At 42.6% G+C, this 25,857-nt stretch overlaps 1 protein-coding gene across 2 annotated transcripts in view; it reads right to left on the bottom strand.

The window, feature by feature from the left end:
* The window catches only part of RCL1 (RNA terminal phosphate cyclase like 1), a 104,623-nt gene that overhangs the window by 42,602 nt on the left and 36,164 nt on the right, over window positions 1–25,857 (bottom strand). Inside the window, exon 1 of one of the 2 annotated variants that reach the window (XM_065406372.1) lies at window positions 2,531–2,697. The exons of the other annotated variant lie outside the window; for it this stretch is intronic. Coding sequence (XP_065262444.1) covers window positions 2,531–2,666 — 136 coding nt within the window. The 5' untranslated portion in view covers window positions 2,667–2,697. Of the gene's footprint in view, window positions 1–2,530; window positions 2,698–25,857 lie in introns of those variants that run through there. 2 annotated transcript variants of the gene reach the window in all.

Here is a 25,857-nt window from a genome sequence, read left to right on the forward strand (position 1 = left end):
ACCAAAAGGACTATTTCATTGGAAGAGGGGGGCCCATATACCATGAGGGTCAAATGCTACCCCACTGAAGAATGTAAAGGCTTTTAAATTCATTGCACAATCATAGGGAATTCCCCACTTCAAGGCCACCTATGACAATTCTCGTGATAAGAAGAAAGACAGAGAAATGGGGGTCCACTGCATCCCATGGAAGCCCTCTGATTCTTTCCCTCTCCCCATTTTCTCCTGCTTTGTCACCACACAATGCACAGCACCACTAAAACATCTCTTAGGGCTTGCTTCACTACAAAATTAAGTTGACTTAATTTAGGTAGATCAACAGCCAATTGAGTTACTGCTGTGGCTGTAGGTGTTCACACTACCTTCCTTCTGCCGGTGGTGCGCGTCCTCACCAGGAGCGCTTGCACCGATTGAAGTAGGGCTGTCAGCCCGATGTGGGGCTCAATTTCACAGCAGGGAGCCTACCAGCCTTTCTTGTCAATTTCACAATTCCAGTTGTGAGGCCTTGCTGAGTGAAATTGACAGCCAACAGCCCATGTAAGTAACGCGGTGTCTACAAGGACACTGCCTGGTCATAAGTACACCGACATAAGCGCTACATCTCTCACAGAGGTGGAGTTATGACATCCGCGTGGCAGGCCACTTACTTCGGCGGAAGCAGCATTCTAGTGTAGACACTGACGTAGTTAGGTTGAGGTAAACTGCCTTAGGTTAACCTAACTCTGTAGTGTAGACCAAGCCTTATTCATCACCTCTCTAAACTACACAGGCCTGTTCTTTTCCTCACGTGGACTGTCTCTCCATGCCTTAAACTGTGTCCATCACCTGACTTTGGTCCCTTTTCTCTCTTCTGTATCTTTTTTGAGTTAAGGGGACCAGAACTGAACACAGTATTCCAATTGGCAGCCATCCACTGATTTAGGACAGGTCTTTCAAAGAAGCCTAAGGGACCTAGATGCTCTAATTCCAGTGAATTTCAGTTGAAGTTGGACACCTCGGTATTTTAGACTCCTACAAAAAATTCCAGTCTTATTCAATAGCAGTATACTATTTTCTGGATTATTTTATAACTCATTTTAAATACAACTTAATGCTGGGGAGGGTGTTGGAGCACTGCTACACACTGAACAGATCTTTTCCTTTAACTGTGCACAACGACACCCAGCTCTCTTAACCCAAGGGGTTAAGGGTTAATTCAGAACTCAGCAATGTGTATGGCATCATCACTAACAGGTCCCTGGTCATGACAAAGCACTCTCCCTTGGTGTGCAAATAACTGCAGTTCAGCCCGAGAAGTGGCACTGGCAGAAGTCAAGAGGTTTAGATTGAGGAGGAAACCTGCCAGCCAAATAATTTACATTGAGCTCTTTCAGATTAACAGATCAGGAAACTCCGCAAGATAAGAAGCTGCCAAAAATACAGGGCCAGCTACAAGTGTTCACCCTCTATTCCTGGAGAGAAGTCCAAGAGAAGATGCATAAGATTTAAGGGTCAAATTCCTTATATTTGAACTAGATAGAATCATATGGGAGAAAGCAGCTTTATATGTAAAAATACTGAACACATGATTAAGGGACTTTATATTTCACATCATTAGTAAAATGCCTTTGTCACTTACAAGTAGTCATGATACCTGCATCTATTTCCTGTGACTTACACCGTGTTTCACAGCATCTGCATCTCAATTCACCAATTCGTTAAAACATTTCACAAGAGACTAACTGCAGTGCATGGGGCCAGAGAGAGTACATCCATCAATGCCTCCTGTTATATCACACCGATAAAGGGACTGGACACATAGCTGGTCCATCCAGATCCACCAATTCAGAAATGGGCCTGCTTGGCTTGCCAAACCTTGCTCCAATGAGGCTGTTAGTAGATTCCTGGACAGTCTTATTTCAAACTTTAAAACAATGTTCACTTTGGGATCTGCAATAAACCTTGGGAACATACCCCTGTTATTAAAAGGTATAGCACTGGGAGAGCAGTTCAATTCAAAGAACTTCACTGGCACAAGGTATGGAATTGCTGCCCATGCGTTTTTTTTCTTTTCGTTTCTAAGTACTCTTAGGACTCTGTCAAAGGTAGATACAGTACATCAAGCATGCTCTCGGGAAAGGGCTTTACAGTGTAACTCGGGTTACGGCAAGTTCTTTAGGGGAACCAACAACATGGGGTTCAGCTCCTGCTCCAAGAACACCATGCAAATCCCTGACAGCGTGCTGGGGTGACAGGGACCCATGCTCCCTGTCTGGAGGAGGAACCCACATCTGCTCCCCCCTCCCATGCGCGTTATGAACGAAAACAAACCGCACTTCGGATTTAGTGCCTCCTTTAAAAACAACTGCTCCTTCCCCCAACACCGACCCCAGATTCAGATTGTTTCCATCACACAAACCCGTCCCACCCTCCCCCAAATCACTGCCCCGCCCCAAGTCCCCTGCCCCCTAAAAAAACTCCTCTCCCGCCCCACACCTCTGCATGCCACCCCCATGCACGCCCTCCCTAGCCCAGGCAAGCCGCACGCTACCTCTGAGGCCGGGGTTCTCCTCCTTCGCCCGGATCTTGCGGATTTTCACCGGCCTCCCGCTCAGCGTGGACAGCACCAGCCGCTGCCGCAAAAAGTTGCACCCCACATAGCTGAGAGAGTGCGGCTGGCTCGCCATGCCGCCGCCCGGCCGCCCCCTGGGCGCTGCTGCGATCGCGGCGCCGCTGATACCCCGCGGCAGTGCCCAGCGAGCCCACGTGGTTTGGAACAGGAAGACGGAACGCTGAGACATCTGGGTCAAAGGGGAAGAGGGCGGAGCTTCCCCTCCCAGAGGGAGAGGGGGTTGAGTTGGAAAGTCCCTGGTGTGGATGAGGCTCAGAGCTGGCAGTGAGCAAGATAACAACAGCAGTGCAGTGGCAATGATAGGGATAGTGGGCCAGAACAGCAAGTTAGTAGCCAGAACAGCAAGAGCCAGACTGGCAACAGCAACATACCAGTAGTAATAACAGAAGCAACAGCAGGGTTAGGAACAACAGCAACAGGAAAAGCAGTAATCGGAATACTATGAAAACCGGAGCAAAAATAGCAACAGCAGTAGTCAGAATACAGCAGCAGAAGCAATAGTAACAGTTAATCTCAGCAATAATCATAGCAGTAATGGATCAATACTAGCAGAGAAGTAGAAATCATAGCCACAGTATTAGTAATAAAGGTCCTGGTTCAGGAAAGTTCTTAAGTACATGCTTGACTTTGGGCATAACTAAGCACCCTTCCTAAATGTTTTCCTGAATCAAGACCAAAAGCAGTGTAATAATAGTAAAAGCACCAATCTGTAGCCATAGTGAACCATCAAATCAGTCAGATGCAACTATAAATGCAGGATATGAAAAAAAGCTTAAAATTTGTTTTAATGTATTTAAATCCTTTGTCTGAATTGGTAATAATAAAACAGAATGTACCATTATGTTACATCTTCACAGTAACAAACTAATGTAACTAATAATGCTACATTATTTTTATTGAGAGTCATTTATCCACATTCTACATTATTATTGCTATCATTACACATTATGACAGGTTTCAGAGTAGCAGCCGTGTTAGTCTGTATCCTCAAAAATAACAGGAGTACTTGTGGCACCTTAGAGACTAACAAATTTATTAGAGCATAAGCTTTCGTGGGCTACAACCCACTTCTTCGGATGCATATAGAGTGAAACATATATTGAGGAGATATATATACACACATACAGAGAGCATGAACAGGTGGGAGTTGTCTTACCAAGTCTGAGAGGCCAATTAAGTAAGAGAGGAGAAAAAAAAAAAAAAAAAAAAACTTTTGAAGTGATAATCAAGATAGATTACACATTATGGGTTAGATCTTCTTTTATACTCCTGTGGTGGCTACCTAAATCTTGAGTCCAGATACACAGGGGAGGAAGGCACTGTATGCTCACTACTCCCCCTTCTTCCAAAAGTCAGTGGGCAGGCAGGCAGGGATAGGGTGAGCCTTGGCTCTGCTCCTAATGTGCCAGCCAACAAAGCTGAGACAGAGTGAGACGGTGGTGTAGTATATGTATCATATGACTTTTAAAAACAAACTTTGTATTTGTGGATAATCTAAGCACTATACCCAGATGTACAGACTCTCTTTTCTCAGCCTGTGCTTTATATAATTTTAACATTCGCTTTAATAAAATTTGTTGCTGGGATGGCCAGCAGCAAACTACTATCTCCTTGAACAAGAGGCTGAGCAGAAGGGATTGTGGCTCCTGAACTACAGTTCCTTTCCTGGAATGCTCCTGAAGCGGTGTAGCATTCACCACCCCTTATTTGCAGCTGTCTTTGTGGCACAATCTAATGCTATTAAAAATTATCTAATGTCTGCATAGATCTGAATTTGTGTACTAAGCTTGTAAGGCACTAAGCTTAAGATACTGGGAGGGAACGGCTAGTGTCGCTTGCTTGAATTACACTCATGACTGTATCTTTAATAGTAATCATGACAAAGATGGTCTTCAGTGGAACTATGTGTCCAGGAAGGTATTGGTCACATGAGTAAAAGTTGCAGTATCAAGCCCCTTAATAGTAACATGAGTCTTCTCATGCATCTATCATTAATATAGGGGAGCAAGTATACTGTCTTCATATGGAACCCCCCATTAACAGCAAAAAAACTAAGCTAAAGTAGACAAAATGCAAAACAAACAGGATCTCAAATTCTTATCATAAAAAGTGAAAGACAAATACAGCCAGAAGGAGTCCTCCACTGAGGTTCTTTTCAGGGCCAACATCACAAACTCTAGCACTGGGTCAGCTTTCAAGGTGCTGCACCTCAATATTGAGGGAATCTCAGTGACCAAGAGGTATATCCTCCTCCAGTTGGTCATAGAACATGAAGCACACATCATCTTACCTCAGGAAACACACTCTAGTACTGACACTCAACTATCAATTCCTGGTTTTGCTGTTGTGTCTCATCTCCATCATAGGCAACATAGGATGGCATCCTACATAGGGAACGTATTCCAGCAACTCTAGTTTAATCATTAGGTCTAAATGATGTAACTGAATGGCAGGCTATAAAAGTGAAAGACATTACTCTTATCAGTGTCTATAAACCTCCTTCTGCCAACTGACCAACTCCTCTTCTGTCCATCTTCTCAGGACCTTCAGTCTACTGTGGTGATTTTAATTCACACCGTTCCCACTGTGGAATAAGGCTAGAGGAGTGGATGTCAATAGTTGACTTGCAGCTTCTATATGATCCTATTGACCCAAGCAATTAGCCAATATTTGGGGTTTTGAAGGCTTTTTCCAGTAGGAGAAATTGGTGATGGAGTCAGCTATTTCTTTGATGCACTCCTGTTTCTTTACAAACAATGTACATAAAGTCCTGTTGCCCTGAGTAAAGCAGGAATCAAAGAGCAGGAGACAGTTTCTTTGCTGACAGTTCCAAGCCTCTTTCAGCCAGCACTTTACTATAAAAAATCTCTTTCTAGGCTTTTTTTTCAGGATCACGCTCCCAGTGCTTGGTCTGGCTGTCTCCTTGGATTTCTGCTGTATCTCTGTCAGCTTCTCTGGGAGTTTCTGCTGTTTCTCTTTGCACACACATGCACACTTCCACCTCAGCAATACCCAACCTTCTCTGCTCATGTAGCTTGGAGTTGGATTGCTGAACAGTGTTGAATGTGTTTTGAGCGGTAGCTTCTATTGTTTCAGCTATCTCATTCCAGAAAGAATGAGGAGTACTTGTGGCACCTTAGAGACTAACAAATTTATTTGAGCATAAGCTTTCGTGGGCTAAAACCCACTTCATCAGATGCACGCAGTGGAAAATACAGTAGGAAGATATATATACACAGAGAACATGAAAAAATGGGTGTTGCCATACCAACTATAACGAGGGAATTAATTAAGGTGAGCTATTAGGTGAGTTATTATCAGCAGAAGAAAAAAAAACGTTTGTAGTGATAATCAGGATGGCCCATTTCCAACAGTTGACAAGAAGGTGTGAGTAATTGTTTCTTACATTTTGAAGGGCAGCTGTTTACACACACCACTTTCAGTGAGGTTTCACCCAACTCCCAGCATGACAATAACATATCAAAAAGTTTATTTTCTAAAAATATAATGACCATTTTTACAGATACTGATTAGTTACTTACTCTTCAAGTAGTTCCTTGCCCACCACCAAAAGTTTCCTCTTGAGTTATTGAATCTGCCAACCTTGTACTCTCAAACCAACTCCTCAAAACGAAGAAAAAGCAGCAGCCAAAGAATGAGCAACAGACAAGGCAAAGTCCAGATAATAATACTTACTCACCTCTCAAGAGTCTTGTGAAGCTAAATTAATTAATATTGGTAAGGTACTTTGGGATCCTCAGTACTATTATACAAGTGTTTAACAAACTCATGGCTTGTAGAAGGATACATCAAAAGAGAGACAGAGCCTCATGAGTACACAAAAGCAGTTCTTAAGGCTTAATTACATTCCAAACAAAACTGACCAACAGAACTGCTCCCCAAACTGCAGAATGTGTTTCAAAAAGGAAGAGTTGGTGGAGCATGTGTTGACTCCCTGAAAGAGCCTGGCTGGGAGAGAATATATGAACAGACACAATGAGATTGCCAAGCGTCTCAATTGGAACCTCTGTGGCAGGTATGGAGTTAAACGAATGATGCAGTATTACAACCACCGAATTGAAAGTGCTCTAGAGAATGAAGAGGCTAAGATTTTATAGGATCTGGCAATTGTCACAGACTGAACAGTGCAGGCAAACAGGCCAGACATAGTCATTATAGAAAAGAAGACAAACAAGACCATGCTAATTGATATTGCCATACCAGCGGACAGAAACATAAAAAAAGAAACAAGAAGAGAAAATGGAAAAGTATGAAGAACTCTATCATGAAGATTATGGAAAACTGGAACAAAGATGACCCCAGTGATTATTGGAGTACTTGGAACTATCCCTATGGGTACAAATGAGCAGCTCAAGAACACGTTAGGAGTGCAAGACATCACAATCAGTGGCCCCCAGAGGACAGCACTCTTAGGCACTGTGAGAATTTTAAGGAAAATCAAAGGAGAATGAGTGCATTTGAGCACATAAAATGCAGGAATTCTGCAGAGGGTTTATCTACCCAAACCTATGGAGTCAGTTCATGGTCATGGGGGATAAATTTTAGACAGTAGCTTTCTCCTTTTATGCTTAAAGATTTTGTATGTTGTGACGTTCAAAAAAATCCCTATGATATAATACAGAGGGATAATAATAACTAACTACAACTATCAGTAAAATGGAGATAATAATCCTTACAATGCAGGAATGCTATAAAAATTTGTTAATGTTTGTAAGTATCCTGTAGATGAAAATCACTGTGTATACTAATTACTAACTCTTAATTCTATATCTAACTCCATATGTGTGTGTTTGGTTTACAACTGTGGTGTTTGTATGGTATGTGGCCATAGACGTTAACAGTCCTTAGTAGCACTGTCATGTTATGCTGTGTCACTGAGTGATTTCATTTCTCTGAAACCCTTCAGCTCAGTATTTATTGGCATGTAAATAATTCAAATCCTAGAGTGAAATGCGGTATAAGGAACTGGATACTGTCTCAAGGCAAGACTAAATCCGCTTCTGGATGGCATTTTCCTTCAGGCAGCGCTATCTTTTTAGTAATTTATCATTGGCTACCTTGCTCTGCTGAAATATCCTGTCAATTGAAGGAAAATTAAAGCAGAAAAGCCAGCCTGGATTGGGAGCACTGGTCTGATTCCTGGTCCTGCAGTTAATTTCTTTAGTGGTGCAGGTCCACTTTCTGATGTTACTGAGAGCAGAAGTTGGCCCCTGGTCTTCTGGTCTGCGTTGATCAGAGCATGGAATACTGTAGAGATAACCAGGTTAATATGTGATGTATGCTTGTGTTTAGAGAAAGTAGTTTCTTGTATCACACAAAAGCAAGCCTGTTACCAAACAAAGAGCAATACTGATCTCCTTTGAAGGAAAGTCATAACCTGAAGGGCATTAATGGCAATGTAGGGTCCAGAGGACGAGGTGTACCAAGTGCGGTAAAATGGAGGAGGACCCTCCAACAAAGCAGTGGCCTGGGAGTCAGCACTTTGGTGTACAATTCTCAGCTCTGTATTGATTTGCTGCATGACCATGGGCAAGTTACTCAGTCTCCATGTGTTTTGCCTCTAAAATGGACAGATTATTTACTGATTTTATTTATTATGAATTAAAATGGGCACTTCTATGTGCACCATAAGTATATAATGTGTCCACTTCTCAAGTTTCAGGTTGCATCTCCATAACTAAGAACTGCATACAATTTTTGCTACAGTTAACCAGCAGAAATGGAAAGACAAATAAAGTAACCCCCAGCACATACACCTCACACTAGGCAAATGCTTGAGGAAAGAGATGGGACTTGGACCATGCACTGAATGGTAACGCTGAGGAATCGGTTCTTGGTTGTGTTGCAGTCACTTTGTGCTGCTGCTCCACCAACTTCACTGTGGGAGAGCCATGTATGATTCCTAGTCCTGGGGCCAATTTCTTTTCTCAGTTACACCAGCCCCAGCTCAGAGCTCTTGGCTCTATCAGACTAGCACAGAAAGAGCAGTGCTGTCCACTGAGAATGAATCATACCAGCCTCCAGATGTTTAAATCTAGGGACAGTCATCTTGAGTGGGTTTCAGATGATCTCTGCTGGCATAGTGGCCCCACAGACGTACCTATTTTATAGGAGTATTGTGAGGCTTATTTAAAAATGGTTTGAGAAATTCAGGTGAAAGATGCTGTAAAAGTGAATAGTATCATTCTTTATTTTCCCCACCTGCTTTTCAGTACATGGTCACTTTTTAAAATACTTATATCAATGTGTTATTATATGGTGTGCAAGAAAGCATAAAATCGTGCATCTCTTGAAGAGACTATGTTCACTGCAAATCAAACTTCAAGACTCACACTGTCAACTTTCTGCAGGAAGAAGGAAGCAGTTGAAGCAATACTTACAATGTAGAATAATACATGGATTGCTGTGATTCATGTACAAAAATAACAAACAACCCCCCAGACACCTCTCCTCACTCATTGTCAGGGGCCAGAGCAGCTAGGACTAGCTGCTGGACTGCTCCCTGATTTCTAGGCAAGCAATGAGCCCAGCTGCACTGCCTTGGAATTGACAGCCAATGGCCACAGAACCCTGACTGGCTGCTAGTTTAGCAGCCCTGTTTATAAGCCTGGCCCCCACAACACATCAGTGGTTGTTTCTGTCTCCAGCTCCCTCTGGCTTCAATCCCTAGCTCTGCCTGTGGCTTCTGACTGGTTGTCGCTCTGGCATTTGGCTTCTGTCTCTGGTACTGACTGTTGGCTTGTTCCTGGACTTTGCCCCCCTTGAACCCAGCTCCCATTAGTACACTGAACTCTTGTTTCAACTACTAGGCCTGACTGCCTGCAGCCCAGCTGGCTCCACTCATGAGTGCAGTATGGAACTAGGCACCTTAGAAATATGTTACATAGCTCTCCAATCAGATTTGCAGGCACAATATTTCACCTAGCAACCAAACCAATCACCACTGCTAGAAAAGAAGCTTCTTATTGCTTCAGTGGTGTGGAGTAAAAAATTAATGAAGCAGTGTTGCCAACTCTCATGATTTTATCGCAAGTCTCATGATATCTGGTGTTTTTCTTAAAGCCCCAGCTCCTGGAATCAACTGATTAGGTGAGAATCTCAGCTTTCATGTTCAAAAATAAGTTTCTATGTGTTGTGACTCTAGAGAGAAGCTGAGTTTAACCTAGAAAGTCAGAAACCAGAAGGCAAATAAAAAGATCCCTAAGCATATATATATATATATATATATATAAAGCCAGCCTCCGTTTTTTGTTTTGTTTTGTTTGTTTGTTTGTTTGTTTAAGCCTGATTCATGATTTGTGAATGCTTAGGGCTGGCAATATTTTCAGCAGGGAAAATAGTGCCACCAGAACAAGATGTAAAGTAGCTCTGTCCACATGGAGCAGAGGAGGTGAAGCTGCAGTGTGAGGAGAAGGGTGGTGCAGAAACAGGAGTGGTAGGGTGGGAGGGGGAGAAGAAGCGGTGTATTGAGACAAATAAAAAGACAAACTAATTTTGAATAATAGTACTATAATTATTTCCAAAGGGTGCTAGTGATATCATAAATCACAAGAGTGAAGCTTAATTGGTTGGTGCAGTCACCAGAACTTCTTGAACTGAATTATGAGACTATCTATATTTATAATTATAATTTATCATTCACTGTCTATATTTATTTAGGTAGAAAAGTTACTCCTCGAGGTGATATGCTACAAAATGGCTTTACATTGTAGAAGCTGGGAAGAATCTATGAACTAGGTAACGTAACCAATATTAGCTTTCACTTATTATAATAACGATTTATTATTTATTAGTTGTATTGCAGTAGCAATTAGGAGCACAAGTCATAGAGCAGGACCCAATTGTGCTTGGTGCTGTTCAAACACAGGGGAAGCAGGGAAAGCCCCAGAAAGTTTACAGTCTAAGTCACTGTTCCATCTATACACTATTACTATGTTAAGGCCTGACACTGTAGCACTTATTCATGCAGAGATCCAGTGGAGGTCATCGAGACTGCATGAGTGAGAGACTGCTCATGTAAATAAAGGTTGTCAGGGCTGGGCCCTTAGTATGTAACGAGTTAGGGGCAGTATCCATTCTGCACTGCACATTGGTGCAAAATGAGGCAGAATCTCTCTGTAATGGGCCATCTGAAAATCTGCCCGGTGTAAGGAGCTTTCATCTAGCGTAAAGCTGCAGCCCTGGCGCCAGCATAGGGTGGTATGTCAGGGGACAGTGGAGATGTATCGCCAGAAGACTGGAGAAGGGCAAACATAATACCTCTCTTTAAAAAAGGAAAAACAGAGGACATGGGGAATTATTGGGCATTCAGCCTAACTTTGATACCTGCAAAGATACTGGAAAAATTATTGAACAATCAATTTTTAAGTACCTGGAAGATAATAGGGTTATAAGAAATAGCTAGCATGGATTTGTCAAGAAATAAGTCATGCCAAACCAACCTAATTTCCTTCTTTGACAGGGGAACTGGTCTAGCAGATGGGGGGGAAGCAGTAATTGTGATATATCTTAGTGGGTTTTTTTTTAAGTAAGGCTTAGGCCTTGGCTACACTGGCAATTCACAGCGCTGCACTTGCTGCGCTCAGGGGTGTGAAAAAACACCCCCCCCTGAGCGCAGCGAGTGCAGCGCTGTAAAGCGCCAGTGTAATCAGCGCCTGCAGCGCTGCACGCTCCCTCGCAGCGCTGCAAGCTATTCCCCTCGGAGAGGTGGAGTACTTGCAGCGCTGCGAGAGAGGTCTCGCAGCGCTGGCGGCGCGACTACACTCGCGCTTCACAGCGCTGCCGCGGCAACACTGTGAATCCGCGAGTGTAGCCAAGGCCTTAGAGTCCCACATGACATTCTCAAAGCAAACTAGGGAAATGTGGTCTAGATGAAATCACTCTAAGGTGGGTGCACAACTGATTGAATAACTGTACTCAAACAGCAGTTATCAATGGCTTGCTGTCAAATTAGGAGGGCGTATCTAGTGGAGTCCCGAAGAGATCAGTCCAGGGTCTGGTACTAGTCAGTATTTTCATTAATGACTTGGATGATAGAGTGGAGAGTGTGCTTATAGAATTTGTGGATGACACAACTCTGGGAGGGGTTGCAAGCACTTTGAAGGACAGGATTAGAATTCAAAACAACCTTGACAAATTGGATAATTGATCTGAATTCAACAAGATGAAATTCAATAAATCCAAATGCAAAGTATTTCACTTAGGAAAGAAAAATCAAATGCACAACTACAAAACGGGGGAACAACAGGCTAGATGGTAATACTGCTGAAAAAGATCTGAGGGGTTATAAAGGCTCAAAAATTGAATGAGTCATATTAAGGGGCATATTAAGAGGAGTGTTGGATGTAAGACATGGGAGGTAATTGTCCTGCTCTACTCGGCACTGGTGAGGCCTCAGTTGGAGTACTGTGCCCAATTCTGGGGGCCGTACATCAGCAAAGATGTGGACAAATTGTAGAGAATCCAGAGGAGAGCAACAGAAGTGATAAAAGGTTTAGAAAACCTCACCTACAAGGAAAGGTTAAAAAAGACACTGGGCATGTTTAGTCTTGAAAAGTCTTGAAAAGAGAATACTAACGGGGCCCAGATAAGTCTTCAAATATGTCAAAGGCTGTTATAAAGAGGATGGTGCTCTATTATTGTCCATGTCCAGTGAAGGTAGGACAAGAAGTAAGGGGCCTAATCTGCAGCAAGGAAGGTTTAGGTTAGACATTAGGAAAAACTTTCCAACTCTAAGGGTAGTTACGCTCTAGAATAGGCTTCCGAAGCATGTTGTGGAATCTCCATCATTGGAGATTTTTAAGAACAGGTTGTACAAACACCTATCAGGGATGATCTAGGTTGACTTGCCACAGTGCAGGGGGTTTGATGACTCTCGGGATCCCATCCAGCCCTACATTTCTATGATTCTATTTGGGGAGGGAGGGAACAGGGTAGAGCACAGCTGCACTCCGCCAGTTCTCAGCTAGCCTATGATCTCTTTGATGACCTTGGCTGCTGTAACTTATGCTTGCCCAGGGCTGGGACTGGGGCCGGAGCAGCTGTGCAGCTTCAGAATCAGAAGCCACAACCCCAACTCCTGCTGTGAGTAAATCTTATCCCCAGAGAGATTCTAGATCTCAGTGTTATTCTGGTTCATCTCAATCAGTTTATCTGCCCTGTATCACTCGCTTCCTTCATACTAGTCACTGGAAAGAAAACCGTAAATAAAATCAGTGTATCTTTAATGTGGTGATCATTTTAACCCTGTACCAGAGTGAGAGAGGGAGTGACAGTTTGAAATCAATATACTCCTCCACCCACACTAAAGTTCCAGTACAATTCAGCTTCAGCATGATTCCATAACATGGGTATAACATAGTCTAGTCCTGAAAACAGAGGCAAGACCAACAGCTTTATACCACAGCTTGCTGACAGGGTAAGTAGCATAGGTGGACCCCAGGTGTGCCTACATAATTCACATTTCCATGCAGGCCACTCTCACAAATAGATCTTGATCATGTAAAATGATGAGTGTATCTGCAAGGTGCTGAGTGCCATCAAGTTGAGTGGTCAAGGGTGCACCTAACTGGAGTGCTAAACACTTGCAGGATTGATACCATAGTCACTCATTGTTGAACACCACCTTGAGGTGAAGTTAACTTTTTGAACCTACCCTCAGTCATTTATCCAAAATGGCATGAACGGAAAACCTAAGTAGCAGGACTCAATTTTGGTACTTCCTGGCTGATTATTACTCAACACCAGGGGTTCTCAAAATGGGGGTCATGACAAGGTTATTACATGGTTATATGAGGTTATTACGTGGCCTGCCCAGAAACACCCCAGGGCCCTGCCCTTCCGTGCCAAGCACACTAGATGTAGTCAGGCAGGCTCAGCCCAGCAGGATCTAAGTGTGGAGGGGCTTAGTGTGGGGAGATCCAGGTGTGTGTTCTGTGTGGAGCAATCTGGGTGCAGGTGGCTTGGTGAGGGGTCTCAGTGCGGGAGGGATGCAGAGGGTGAGGAGTGTCGGAGTGTGGGTTCAGGTGCAGGGAGTGAGGTTTGATGGGGTGATCTGGGTATGAGGCAGGTCCAGATAAATGGGGGTTGGGCGGACGGGGGAGCAGCTCCCTGTACAGTGACCCTTCCCACCACAGCTGAGGAGCGATGGAGGCATTAGCACACTCTGGGAGGGGGGGAAGAGCAGGAATGTGGCGTGCTCAGGGGAGTAGGTGGGGAAGAGGTGGGACCGGGGTGGGGATTTTGGGAAGGAGTTGGAATGGGGGCAGGGAAGGGGTGGGAAGAGGCAGGGCAGGGGCGGCACCTAATGGAAGGGGTGGAGTGGGGGTAGGGCCGGGGGCAGAGATGGGGGTCGAGCACCCCCGGGAAAGAGGGGAAGTTGGCATCTATGAGCAGGGATGATCACACTAGATGCTGACCACAATTTGACCCTGTCCACATCAGCAGCTACACTGTGTTCATCAAGGGGACTGATGTCTAATATGACTCAATTTCTACTGTAGATGGGGCTGCTCTCTCATTCTCTCCCCTGTGACCAATGTTAATTTATTTCTTTATGGGAACATCCTATAGAATTTAAGAGGGTTCTATAAAAATGTAATAGGATTCTAGAGAAATTACTATAAGCACCTACAGAATTTAATAGAGAATATCTTCTCCATATGTCTTTCTTTAACAGTCCTACAGGAGTATTTAGCAGTATAGAAGATACAGCCCCACGGGGAGAGGGAATAGGAAGCATTAAACCACCTTTGCACCATCTGGACTCTGGGCTGCCTGGAAGCCAGAGTGGCCTCTGACATAAATTAGAACAGCCCTGGTGGCTTCTCTAATTTACAGTGGCTTTTTGAGGATCTTCTACTGGCTGCTTCACAGTCTAGAGCAGCTCAGAATCTCTGGCATGCAGAGCACTGCAGTGGTCTCTCCTCCTACTCCTGACTCACCCCATTCCATCCCCACCTCACTGCCAGGATGTCCCCAATCTATGCTGCGGGGAGGGGTGGGGGAAGGGACAGCATAGGGCTGTATATGGTGGCTGTATACTGTTTCTGTACCAGAGGAATTGTCCCTAAATGCTGTTAGAGCAGCATATATAGGGGACAGAGTGAGGGACAGAATTGGGCCCATTATTCTCCATTAAATTCCATGGAATGTTTCCACAAGAGTGCTCTCCCACAGACTGAAACTGACAGGACTTATCAACATTAGAGTTAAAACGGCATTTGCAATAGCTGTGATTAGGACTCACTGTTGTTCGTACAGCTTCTTTGATTAGTGTGCATAGTGCATAGAATTTTTTTTGTTATAAAGCCACCCTGTAAGCTACCTCCAGTGATAATATAATTTGACAGTATGGTTTTCAGAACAGAATCCTGGTCCCAACTAATCAGGGAAACTCTGTAACTTCTAAAGAAACCCTGATAGCAACAGCAGTGTAAACAGTGTACCAGAGATTCAACCATGATGTGGAAAGGAACAGCCTATAATGGCTGCTGGAATAGGATGATTATTGAGGCCTGCAGTCTATGCATATCAAGCATTGTAGACTTTACTGCTGTGGTATATTGAAAACTGTCTCACTTAAAGTGAGAGCTTGTAATTTTAAGGGGTTTCTTGGTCCTTCTGTAGGCTAATGGGCTCTGTAGGGAAGCCTGTAATCTGGGTCTTGTGCAATAAGTGTGCAAAGACCTAGCCTACACAAGGTGGGATGAATTGTGCCTCTCTGTTTTAGGGTGCAGCCTGCTTTCTCTCTCTGTGTTTTGGGGTTCTTGTGTGTTAGGGTTCTGAATTCTAAGAAATTAGTGTTTGGTGCAACTGTCCAGCAAGAGTATTTTATGTTTTTAATCTAACTTCTATATATGTACCATGAACATAACTGTCTATAAATGCATTACGATGCTTTTAAAAGGCACTCTCATATACTGTAACTGCATAATGCTTTTTCTTACATATTTAATTTTTCTCAACTTGGTTCCAAAATGTAGGTTTACTATCCTTACAAATCATAAAGTTTCTGAGTGGCTTGTGATCAGCCTAATGCCAACTCTGCTTTCCCCTCATCCACTTTGTTGGATGAAAGCTCATGAAAAGTTTGAAGTGAGATTTCTGCAGAGTTAATCTTTCCTTTCCCCCCCCCTGTATGCTGGCTGCTGCTAAGAATCATTTTCACCTGTTCAGTCATACATTTGTTACTGAACTGAGAAGAGTTTCAAGTCTATATCCTAAAAGCATCACAGAACATGCACAACAAAGACTCTTATCTGCCTGACAAAGCTCTCTTTGAGGAGGGGAAAAATCAGTGCCAGAGATGTGCTGGCTTCTTACCCAGAGAATCCTTACCAGATAATTGGTGCTAAACCACAAGTGGCGAATGGGTAAATAACAAAATAACAAAATGGGTAAAAAACAAAATAACAAGTCTTGACTCAGAATCTAGTGCAGTTCGGCTATATAAATAGGGATCTTGAGCACATATTTTGGGCCTAATATGCCACATAGTACCCAGAGCCTTGGTCATCAGGGTCTGACAGCAATTGTTCAGTTGGAGCAAACAAATATGCTGGATGAAGTCTGCATACATACATTACCTCACAAGTATACTCTGTAGCCATTTAGCTCCTCACGTATATTACAGGTAGAGCTGGCTGAACAATTTTTGAGGGAACATTTGTCCATTGGAAAATGCTGTTTTGTCAAAATAGAAAGGTTTCATAGGAACATCCCCACTTTGACAATTTTCAGACAAAGAATTTCTAAAGTCTTCATTTTGACAAGGTTGAAATGTTTTGTTTTGACACCATTTTCTTTCAATTGGGTTGTATTGACTTTTCTATTGCTTTCATATTAATTACAATTTAATATTTCGTCTAACTAAGTTATCATCCCTGCAGTTTAATTTCTGTGATGGACTTTCTGTTTAAAACAATTGTGTAACATTGCTTTCAAATGTTAATTAGCTAAATTAGCAGCCACATTTCACCCCTTGAGGTGGTTGGATTTCAGGAACTGCCAACAAGAATACTAATTAATGTCAGTGCTGATAATGGCTTCTGTGACCTGGACAGCTGTTTACTAGGAACTGGCCCAGGACCTTCTAACTCATTTCTCAAAGGTCACCTTTAATTTTGATGTTTAAAATTGAAGAGAGAAATGCAAAACACACCCAAAAGTCTGGTTGCAATACAAATTATGTACAGGGTGGTTATTTACTTTGGATCAAAACACATAATTGAAGCCCTAGCATGGCTTAGGTTGTGCAACATACAGTGTGCACTGTGATAAGTGTCTTATTTGCATCTCCTTGTCAGGCTGTTACCTTAATCAACATACTCCTGGAAAGGTATAAGAATTAATTCATTGTGGAAATGATCTCTTAAATTAGGTTGGAGGGGGACAGAAGAGAATTCAGAGGATTGCCATTTGGGCAGGAATAAGAAACCAGGTCTTTCTAATATGCAGTTTTAATACTGAAATATAATAATTCATTCCTTAGGTCCATTATTAACTATCAACAAGACAAATCAATCACACTTTTAGACCATTATCTACAGTTCAGCTGGATTCTGTCCCTCCATATAACTGGAGAGTGGGTGAGATAAATGTGACAGGTATTCTGAGAAGCTGAAGAAATTCAAAACAGCCCCTTGTAATGAATATGTAGTTAGATGCTATTTCCTAACCCCATTTTCCACTACGCTCCATGCAGGGCTACTACTTGAACTCATGTTGAAATAGGAAGGACAATGTTTGCTACTATTTTGAGTTATCACTAAAGATAGACCCACACACAAATCCATGTACTCCATTTCGTAAGGGGGAATAAAGAACAGAATGGCATTCTCTCTTATACACGATTGTGTCATAGTATAAAAAATAAAAAGCTCAGTTTCACATATATACACATACACATAATTAAATCAAGGTTGTCATTTATCTAGCCCAGTGGTTCTCGACCTTTCCAGACTACTGTACCCCTTTCAGGAGTCCGAAGCCCGAGCCCTGCCACCCAGGGCTGACGCCCAAGCCCTGCTGACTGGGGCTCAAGCATATAACTTAACTTTCGGGGCCCCTGAGGCATGGGGCCCCAGGGGACTGCCTTGCTTGCCATCCTTTAATGCCAGTTCTACACTTGCAACCCCCCCTAAACCTGTCCTGTGACTTCCCTGGGGGTTGTGACCCCCGGGATGAGAAACACTGATCTAGATGAGTTGACTAACCCCCTGGAAGACCGCTGCATACTCCCAGGGGTACGCAGACCCCTGGTTGAGAACCACTGGCCTATAAGTTTCATTTAAACCCCTCTATTAATAAAAGAATAACCTTGAATATAAAATGTACTGATGTGTATGTAGCACCTCCATGCATGTTTCAATGAGAAGGTAATTCTATTTCTAACGCCTGTGCTGAAGACTTCTATTTATGCTAGAAACTTCTGCTGTATCTAAGGCCTTGTCTACACTGGATTTGCCTGATTCCAACTGACAGTGACCAGTTAGCTACCTGTGTACCTACATCCAGCGGCGGCTCCAGGCACCAGCGCTCCAAGTGCGTGCCTGGGGTGGCAAGCCGCAGAGGGCGGCCTGCCGGTCCCTGCGAGGGCGGCAATCAGGCAGCCTTCGGCGGCTTGCCTGCGGGAGGTCCGCCGGTCCCGCAGATTTGGTGGCAATTCGGCAGCAGGTACGCTGAATCCGCGGGACCGGCGGACTTCCCGCAGGCATGCCGCCGAATCCGCGGGACCGGGGACCTCCCACAGGCATGCCGCCAAAGGCAGCCTGCCTGCTGTGCTTGGGGTGGCAAAAAAGCTAGAGCCGCCCCTGCCTACATCAATGCAATCCCTATAATAAACTTCTATTTGCACCAAGGGAAGTTACTTTGGCTGGAAATCGGGGTAAGCACCATCAATGCAAATAGAAGCTTTGTCTCTCTTTTACAAGGGGCTTGCAGTGGCAAAGCTGCACCAGTGGCTGGAATCGGGGCCAAAACGAAAAAGGACACACCAACATTTTTTTTTAACATAACTAGGCGCTACTTAGTCCTATAGATAGAATACATATTGTGTTATATCCCCACAGGAAGTGATGCCTAAGTTACCCAAAAGATGCAACAAACTTTAGAATTTGCAACATTGTCTAAAGCAGAGTTTCCAGTGGCATGTTGACAGATAGAAATCAAATCTTTACATTTGAGAATACAGAAAGTACTGCTATATTAAGTATTATAGAGGGAGTGGAAATAAATGGCTGTAAGCAACACATCTCAAAGAACACTTACCAGAAAGGTATGTAATATTTCCCCTCTCAACCCGTATGGAAACACTAATAAAGTCTTTAGGTGACTATTTGTGTAATTTCGGAGTCATTTTAAATAAAACAAGAATTTTTATTTTATCCCTCTTTGATTCTCAACTCCACTCCCCCTGCTGACCACTCCTCTTCACTCAGTTGCCCTTCTTCTCCTATTCTTCGTAGCCAACACGCAGATCTGGTTCCCTTTCACTCTTCTGCCTCAAAAATGGGAGGTACAAGATAGATAACAGCGAAGTTGCCAAGTAAACAGCACAAGAAGAAATATACAAGCTGAAATGCAATGAATAGAGTTACTATTCAGTGCAGAATTTCATTCTAAAGTTCTCTGGACTTTATTATTTGAAATGGCCTTTTTTTCCTCCGGGTCAGACTGGGGAGTCATGGGCTGGGACAAGAGAGAACAGGAACCTCTGAGGGTGCTTTTCCCCTGGAGATAATGGGGGAGGCAAAGGGAACTGTCATTCCTTTTGCCCTAGAAAGTGGGTGGTAGCCAAGGGACCTGGAACTCCTTTATTTGCCTTGAGGATAAGGAGATGAGGGGAAGGGGAGAGGAGAGAGATTGGGAGTTGAGGTTGGTGGAAGGATCTGGAGCTCCTCTTTTGCTTTGGGGCGGAGGGTTGGAGAGTGAAGAGGGCCAAGGGTCCTTTTTGTACTGGGTGTTGGGTGTATGTGGAACTTCTAATTATCTGACTCAACTGCTACCAGATATTCTGAAAACAGCCTGAATGATAGCTCTGAGAGAAAGGAGACATAAGTTACTACAACTTCTCTAGGGTGCGTGGGAACTGAAAAAGGTGACCGATGAGCGCAGGTGGTGATATTTTTGTAAGGAGCAGCCAGAGAGATCAAATACATTGTATTTGCGTGGCAGCAGCTGGGAGAGCAAAAGGAAACACATTATGGATCAGCTTGCCCATGGCAAATTCTGTGCTGGGGCTTGTTCACATGAAATGGGAAAAGGAATGCATATTTTCGCACTTTAGATTGTTATTTACAATAGTTTGAAATAGTAAGAACTCCCAGACATCAAAAGCAGAATTTAAAAACAAAATAACAAACACAGGATGCAAGGGCTGAAGCTGTCATGAAGAATATTCAACACTATTAGGAGGAAGGACAATGGCATTTAAGCTAAAATCCAATTCAAAATTACTTTTTATTTTAGTCATGAAGTGAAATCTCAATTAAAAACAAATCCAGTTCCAAACTGCTATCCTGGTTTTCAGAACTCTGCAAAGGCCTGCCCCACACCAACTCTGACTGCATAACACCTACAGCCTGCCCATTCATTCTGGTATTGGCTCCCTGCTCACCACAGCTTGGAATTGCTCCTTCTTTTGCACTGTTCCAGCTACAGTATCTCTGCCTCCCTTAAAGCTACTGAGTCCTCTCCTCCATATACATTTTGCCTCAAAACCATCTTTCCCACATCATTGCCCACAATTTTTAGCCTAATACAGGAATCCAGCATAATTTCAATATGGATTCAGAATAAACATATCTAAGATAGGAATAATGATAAAAGAACATCTACCCTTGGAAACATGGTGCCATGGAATGGAATAAAGAGGGCTATTGATACCTTGGCAGTAACCCACTTGAATATAAAGACTGTAGGGGTCAGATGCTTGGCTGGGGTAAACTGGTATATCTCAACTGAAGCTACACCAATGTATCCCAGTTGAGGATCTGGTTTTGAGAAACACTGTCTCACACTATTTGAACAAAATAGTTAGTTCTATTTCTAGCAGGCAGAGTAGGAACTATTGAAATTAATGTCCTCCTACAATTCCTCTTTCTTGTTCAGTACCTGCCCCTGATACTCCTAACAAGTTAGCTGTGAACTCACATGTTTTCATGGTTCATTTGGGAAGGGAAGAGGAGCAGAATCAAGTAAAATTGCCTGCAAGATAGATAATCTGTGGGACTGGATTTTTCTCACTTTGTCAAATATTATCAGGCAGCCCACCTAAAACATCTAATGGGATGGATAACCTGGTACCACATAGAACTTTGATACAAGAAGAGAGGCTGGAAAATAGAAGAAAGAAGGCCTGTGTCAAATAATTTTATGGTTATCAAAGCCTCCGAAAATCCCCACAATGAACAACTGCATTTTTAAATGTAGTGTTAGCGACACCTATTGACCAAAATGTTGTTGACATCTATGTTAAAGATGTTTCATTTAGATTTCATTAAGGGACAATTTTTCATCTTGAATTGAGGTAACTTGCATGCAAAAATCATTGATATGTTCTTTGGGTTTGACTGAATCCTACAGAGACCAAGATATGCAAAGATAAAGGTAAAAATCAGTCCCTTCTGAACTTTGTTGCTCCTGAGTATCACAACACTTGTGATACTTCAGATCACACTGTGGCTGTTTATTATGTGTAGAACTGAGGATCACCTTTAACCCTGAATGTCCTTGCCTTTCCCGGTTGGAGTTCAATATACCATTCAAACATTCTTTTGTTGTCCCCCCCTTTATAATAATTCAGATATTGGAGAATGAAATTTACATGCAATAGGTGACCTTCTGAAAATGGAAGGGTAAGAGAAATCATAGTTTTGTTTCAGATCCTCTACTGAGATTGAATCAGTGCCAGAGGGAATTGATCTCAGTAGTATTTGTGAGGGCTTTGCTGGGGCCCAGGTTCAAATACCCTTAAGGCTTGTCTACGCTTTAAAATTAATTTGGAGTAAGGTAGGGTGTGAATTTAAAGAGCAATAGCTATTCCAGAATAACTCCACATATAGACAAATCCTTACTCCTCACACAGTCCATCGTGCCCTAAGAAATTAAGACATTCTCTATGAAGATGGCTCTGCTTACAGGTGATCTCCTGAGAGCAGCTTGGTTCTCTTTGATCCATAGGAGACGGTGGTATAACCCCTTTTCATTCTGCTATATTCAAGGCATAAGAACAAAGAAACAAGTGTAAGGTGGTGCATTAGTCTGCGTTTCCTGTCTTTTGAGTGGTTGTTTGATTTCTCAACCTGGATGTTTCGCTGACACTTCTATCTACTTGGAGTGTCCTTGTTTTTAAACACAGAGTAAGAATGCCAAATGGCACATATAATTTTTTTGATCTGGAGCTCTTGGGCTTGACACGTTTTGAATGGATGATTAGCCTTAGAGGCCTCTGGACCCCAGCCATGCTTGATTGAGGACTTGTAAAATGACTTGTCTCAAACTCTGGGCTATCTCAGAATTTAAATAACCACAGAAGTTTAAAGGCAGAAGAGATGTTTAGAGCACCCCAGAGTTTAAATAGCCTCACAGCTTTGATCACATCTAATGTAATCTAGCCTGGCTGTATAGGTATTTCTATCACACTTCTCTCCATTGCTTCTGACTGGCTTACAATATTACATAAATCATATAAACCTGGAGGCTGGGATTTTCAAAGGAACCAAAGAGTTAGGTGCCTAAATCCCATTAAAAATCAATTAAATTTCAGCAGTAGACTGAACATTGATTCTAACGTCCAGTACATGCAAACACCTCTGCATCTGCTTAACTTTACTTGTGTGAGTAACCCCACTAATGTACACCTCTACCCCGATATAACGCGACCCGATATAACACGAATTCGGATATAACGCGGTAAAGCAGCGCTCCGGGGGGATGGGGGGGGCGGGACTGCGTGCTCCGGAGGATCAAAGCAAGTTCAATATAATGCGGTTTCACCTATAACGCAGTAAGATTTTTTGGCTCCCGAGGACAGCATTATATCAGGGTAGAGGTGTATATGTTTGCAGGAAATAGGGCTATGGTTCTAAAGCTCACAGTTTAGAATGGTGCAAAGCTAGAGAGCACTTTACTGTACCCCCAACTTTTTAAAATGCTCAAACTTTTTAGGATGATAAACAAGCAAAACCACTCATAGCAAATTCTACCTTGTTAGTGTGAAATCTCCCACTTTAAACATTCATCCTTAAAATGCACTGGACCAATTTTCTTCAAGCCTGGCTTATACCTATGATTTTTCAAGCATCTACAAAACTATGATCAACAGACAAACTAAGGGTCTAATCCAAACCTGATGGAAATCAGTGGAAAGATTCCCATTGACTTCCAGGCCCTTAGTTCCCTCCTCCCCTGCATCCTCCCAAGCCATTCTTTTGTTATCTATGGACAACATTTCTGCACACATGGGGAAAAGGGTGTTTTTAAGCACCCAGTACATCAAAAAGGCTGGCCTGATTTTGGCTCAGATTTTTCCCAAACAATATAATCTTTGGGCAGAGATAAAGCATGGAAAAATAAACTTAAATGTGGTTTGAGAAATTTTTGAGAAAGGGGTCTCAGAAAGGAAGCTGGAATTAGAACATAAGAACATCAGAGCGGCCATACTGGGTCAGACCAAAGGTCTGTCTAGTTCAGTATCCTGTCTTCCAACAGTGGCCAATGCCAGGTGCCACAGAGGGAATGAACAGAACAGGTAATCATCAAGTAGGGTGACCAGATGTCTCGATTTTATAGGGACAGTCCCGATTTTTGGGTCTTTTTCTTATATAGGCTCCTATTATCATCCACCCCCTGTCCCAATTTTTCACATATGATGTCTGGTCACCCTATCATCAAGTGATCCATCCTGTTGCCCATTCCCAGCTTCTGGCAAACAAAGGCTAGGGACACCATCCCTGCCCATCCTGGCTAATAGCAATTGATGGACCTATCCTCCATGAATTTATCTAGTTCTTTTTTGAACCTTGTTATAGTCTTGGCCTTCACAATATCCTCTGGCAAGGAGTTCCAGAGGTTGACTGTGCATTGTGTGAAAAAATACTTCCCTTTGTTTGTTTTAAACCTGCTGCCTATTAATTTCATTTGGTGACCCCTAGTTCTTGTGTTATGAGAAGGAGTAAATAACACTTCCTTATTTACTTTCTCCACAGCAGTCATGATTTTATAGACCTCTATCATATCCCCCCTTAGTCGTCTCTTTTCCAAGCTGAAAAGTCCCAGTCTTATTAATCTTTCCTCATACGGCAGCCATTCCAGACCCCTAAAAATTTTTGTTGCCCTTTTCCGAACCTTTTCCAATTCCAATATATGTTTTTTTAGATGGGGCGACCACATATGCACACAGTATTCAAGATGTGGATGTACCATGGATTTATATACAGGCAATATGATATTTTCTGTCTTATTGTCTTTCCCTTTCATAATGATTCCCAACATTCTGTTCGCCTTTTTGACTGCCGCTGCACATTGAGTGGATGTTTTCAGAGAACTATCCACAATGACTGCAAGATCTTTTTCTTGAGTGGTAACAGCTAATTTAGACCCTATCCTTTTATATGTATAGTTGGGATTATTTTTTCCAATGTGCACTACTTTGCATTTATCAACATTGAATTTCATCTGCCATTTTGTTACCCAATCACCCAGTTCTGAGAGATCCCGTTGTAGCTCTTCGCAGTCTGCCTGGGACTTACCTGGGACTTAATTCAGCCTTAGCTATAGTACACAATGCCTAAGCCAAGTGAAATACTGGAACTCCTCCAATTACACAAATATATCTTTATAGAGAGATTAGAATTTAAGTGCTCTGATATCATGTTTCTGAGGATCTAAAGCAATGTAGCTTTATATGTGTACGAATTCTTAAGCACATGATACTGCCAAGCATATTAGTTAACAAATTCTTGACAAAGCAACAATTGCTTCCCTGCTTCCAACTAATGAAGTTAAGCCAAAACTCTGCATGTTTCCCTTTGCATTTCAGAAATATGTGGTTGTGGAAACTCCAAATCATATAATGCTGAATTCTAGACGGTACTTAATGAGGAAGAAGTCTGATGCACTGACAGTTTTCTATTTTTCAGCTGAGCTATATTCACTACTTTTTTTGCAGAACCTTAGGACACTAATTATACAGCTACTGGTGGTTACAAAAATGATTGGTATAAGAAAAGAGATGATAGCTTCCAAGGACAGAAGGGACCATTGTGTCATCTAGTGTGATCTTCTGTAGAACACAGGCCATAGAATTTCCCCAAAATAATTCCTAGAGCAGATCTTTTAGAAAACATCCAGTCTTCATTTAAAAACTGTCAATGATAGAGAATCCACCATGACCCTTGGTAAATTGTTCCAATTGATAATTAATTACTGTTAAAATTTTCATCTCATTTCCAGTCTGAATTTATCTAGCTGCAATTTCCAGCCATTGGATCATATTATACCTTTCTTAGTTAGACTGAAGAGCCCATTATTAAATAGTTGCTCCCTGTGTAGGTACTTGTAGACTGTAATCAAGTCACTTAACCTTCTGTTAAGATAGACAGACTCCCATTGAATTCAATAGGAATTGCTCATATGGAACAACTGCATAAATGAGCTTCAGATGTTTCCAGCTGGGTCACAGATGTTTCCAACTACACAATCCTAAGAAAATCTATATCTCATAAACCTTGATTTGCATAGAATATTCCCGGCTTTCCTCTTTCACTCATTTCTACTCTATTCCTTTGTGTTCTCTCTCTTTTCTTTCTTTACCCCCCATGCACACATTGCCTCTTTGTGGCCCTTTCTGTCTCATCCCACTGCTGTCTGTTACCCTCCAAGGCCTTCTCACTGTCATTTGTTATACAAATCCCTACTGTCAGTTCCATGTGCAGCCATATCCAAACAAAGAAGGGAAATAATTTGCTGTCTTTCCAGACTACTATTTTAGGACACTAGCATGTCCCACAACTGACTCACTCTGCTGGCAGCCGGGGTATCCTTGTGTCAGAAATCATGATAAGATGCTCCTGAAAGGGTCCCTGGCAAGAAGGCTGCAGAATACAGCTCTGCTGGCTAGTGTATGTGATGAAAGGAACAGATGCTATATGAATGTATTGCTATATTTATGCAACAAAAAGATGTATCCTTCTTCCCCTGGCTGGCACCCCACTGGTGCTTGG

This window comes from Emys orbicularis, chromosome 6, assembly GCF_028017835.1.
Source record: "Emys orbicularis isolate rEmyOrb1 chromosome 6, rEmyOrb1.hap1, whole genome shotgun sequence".
NCBI lineage: Eukaryota > Metazoa > Chordata > Testudines > Emydidae > Emys > Emys orbicularis.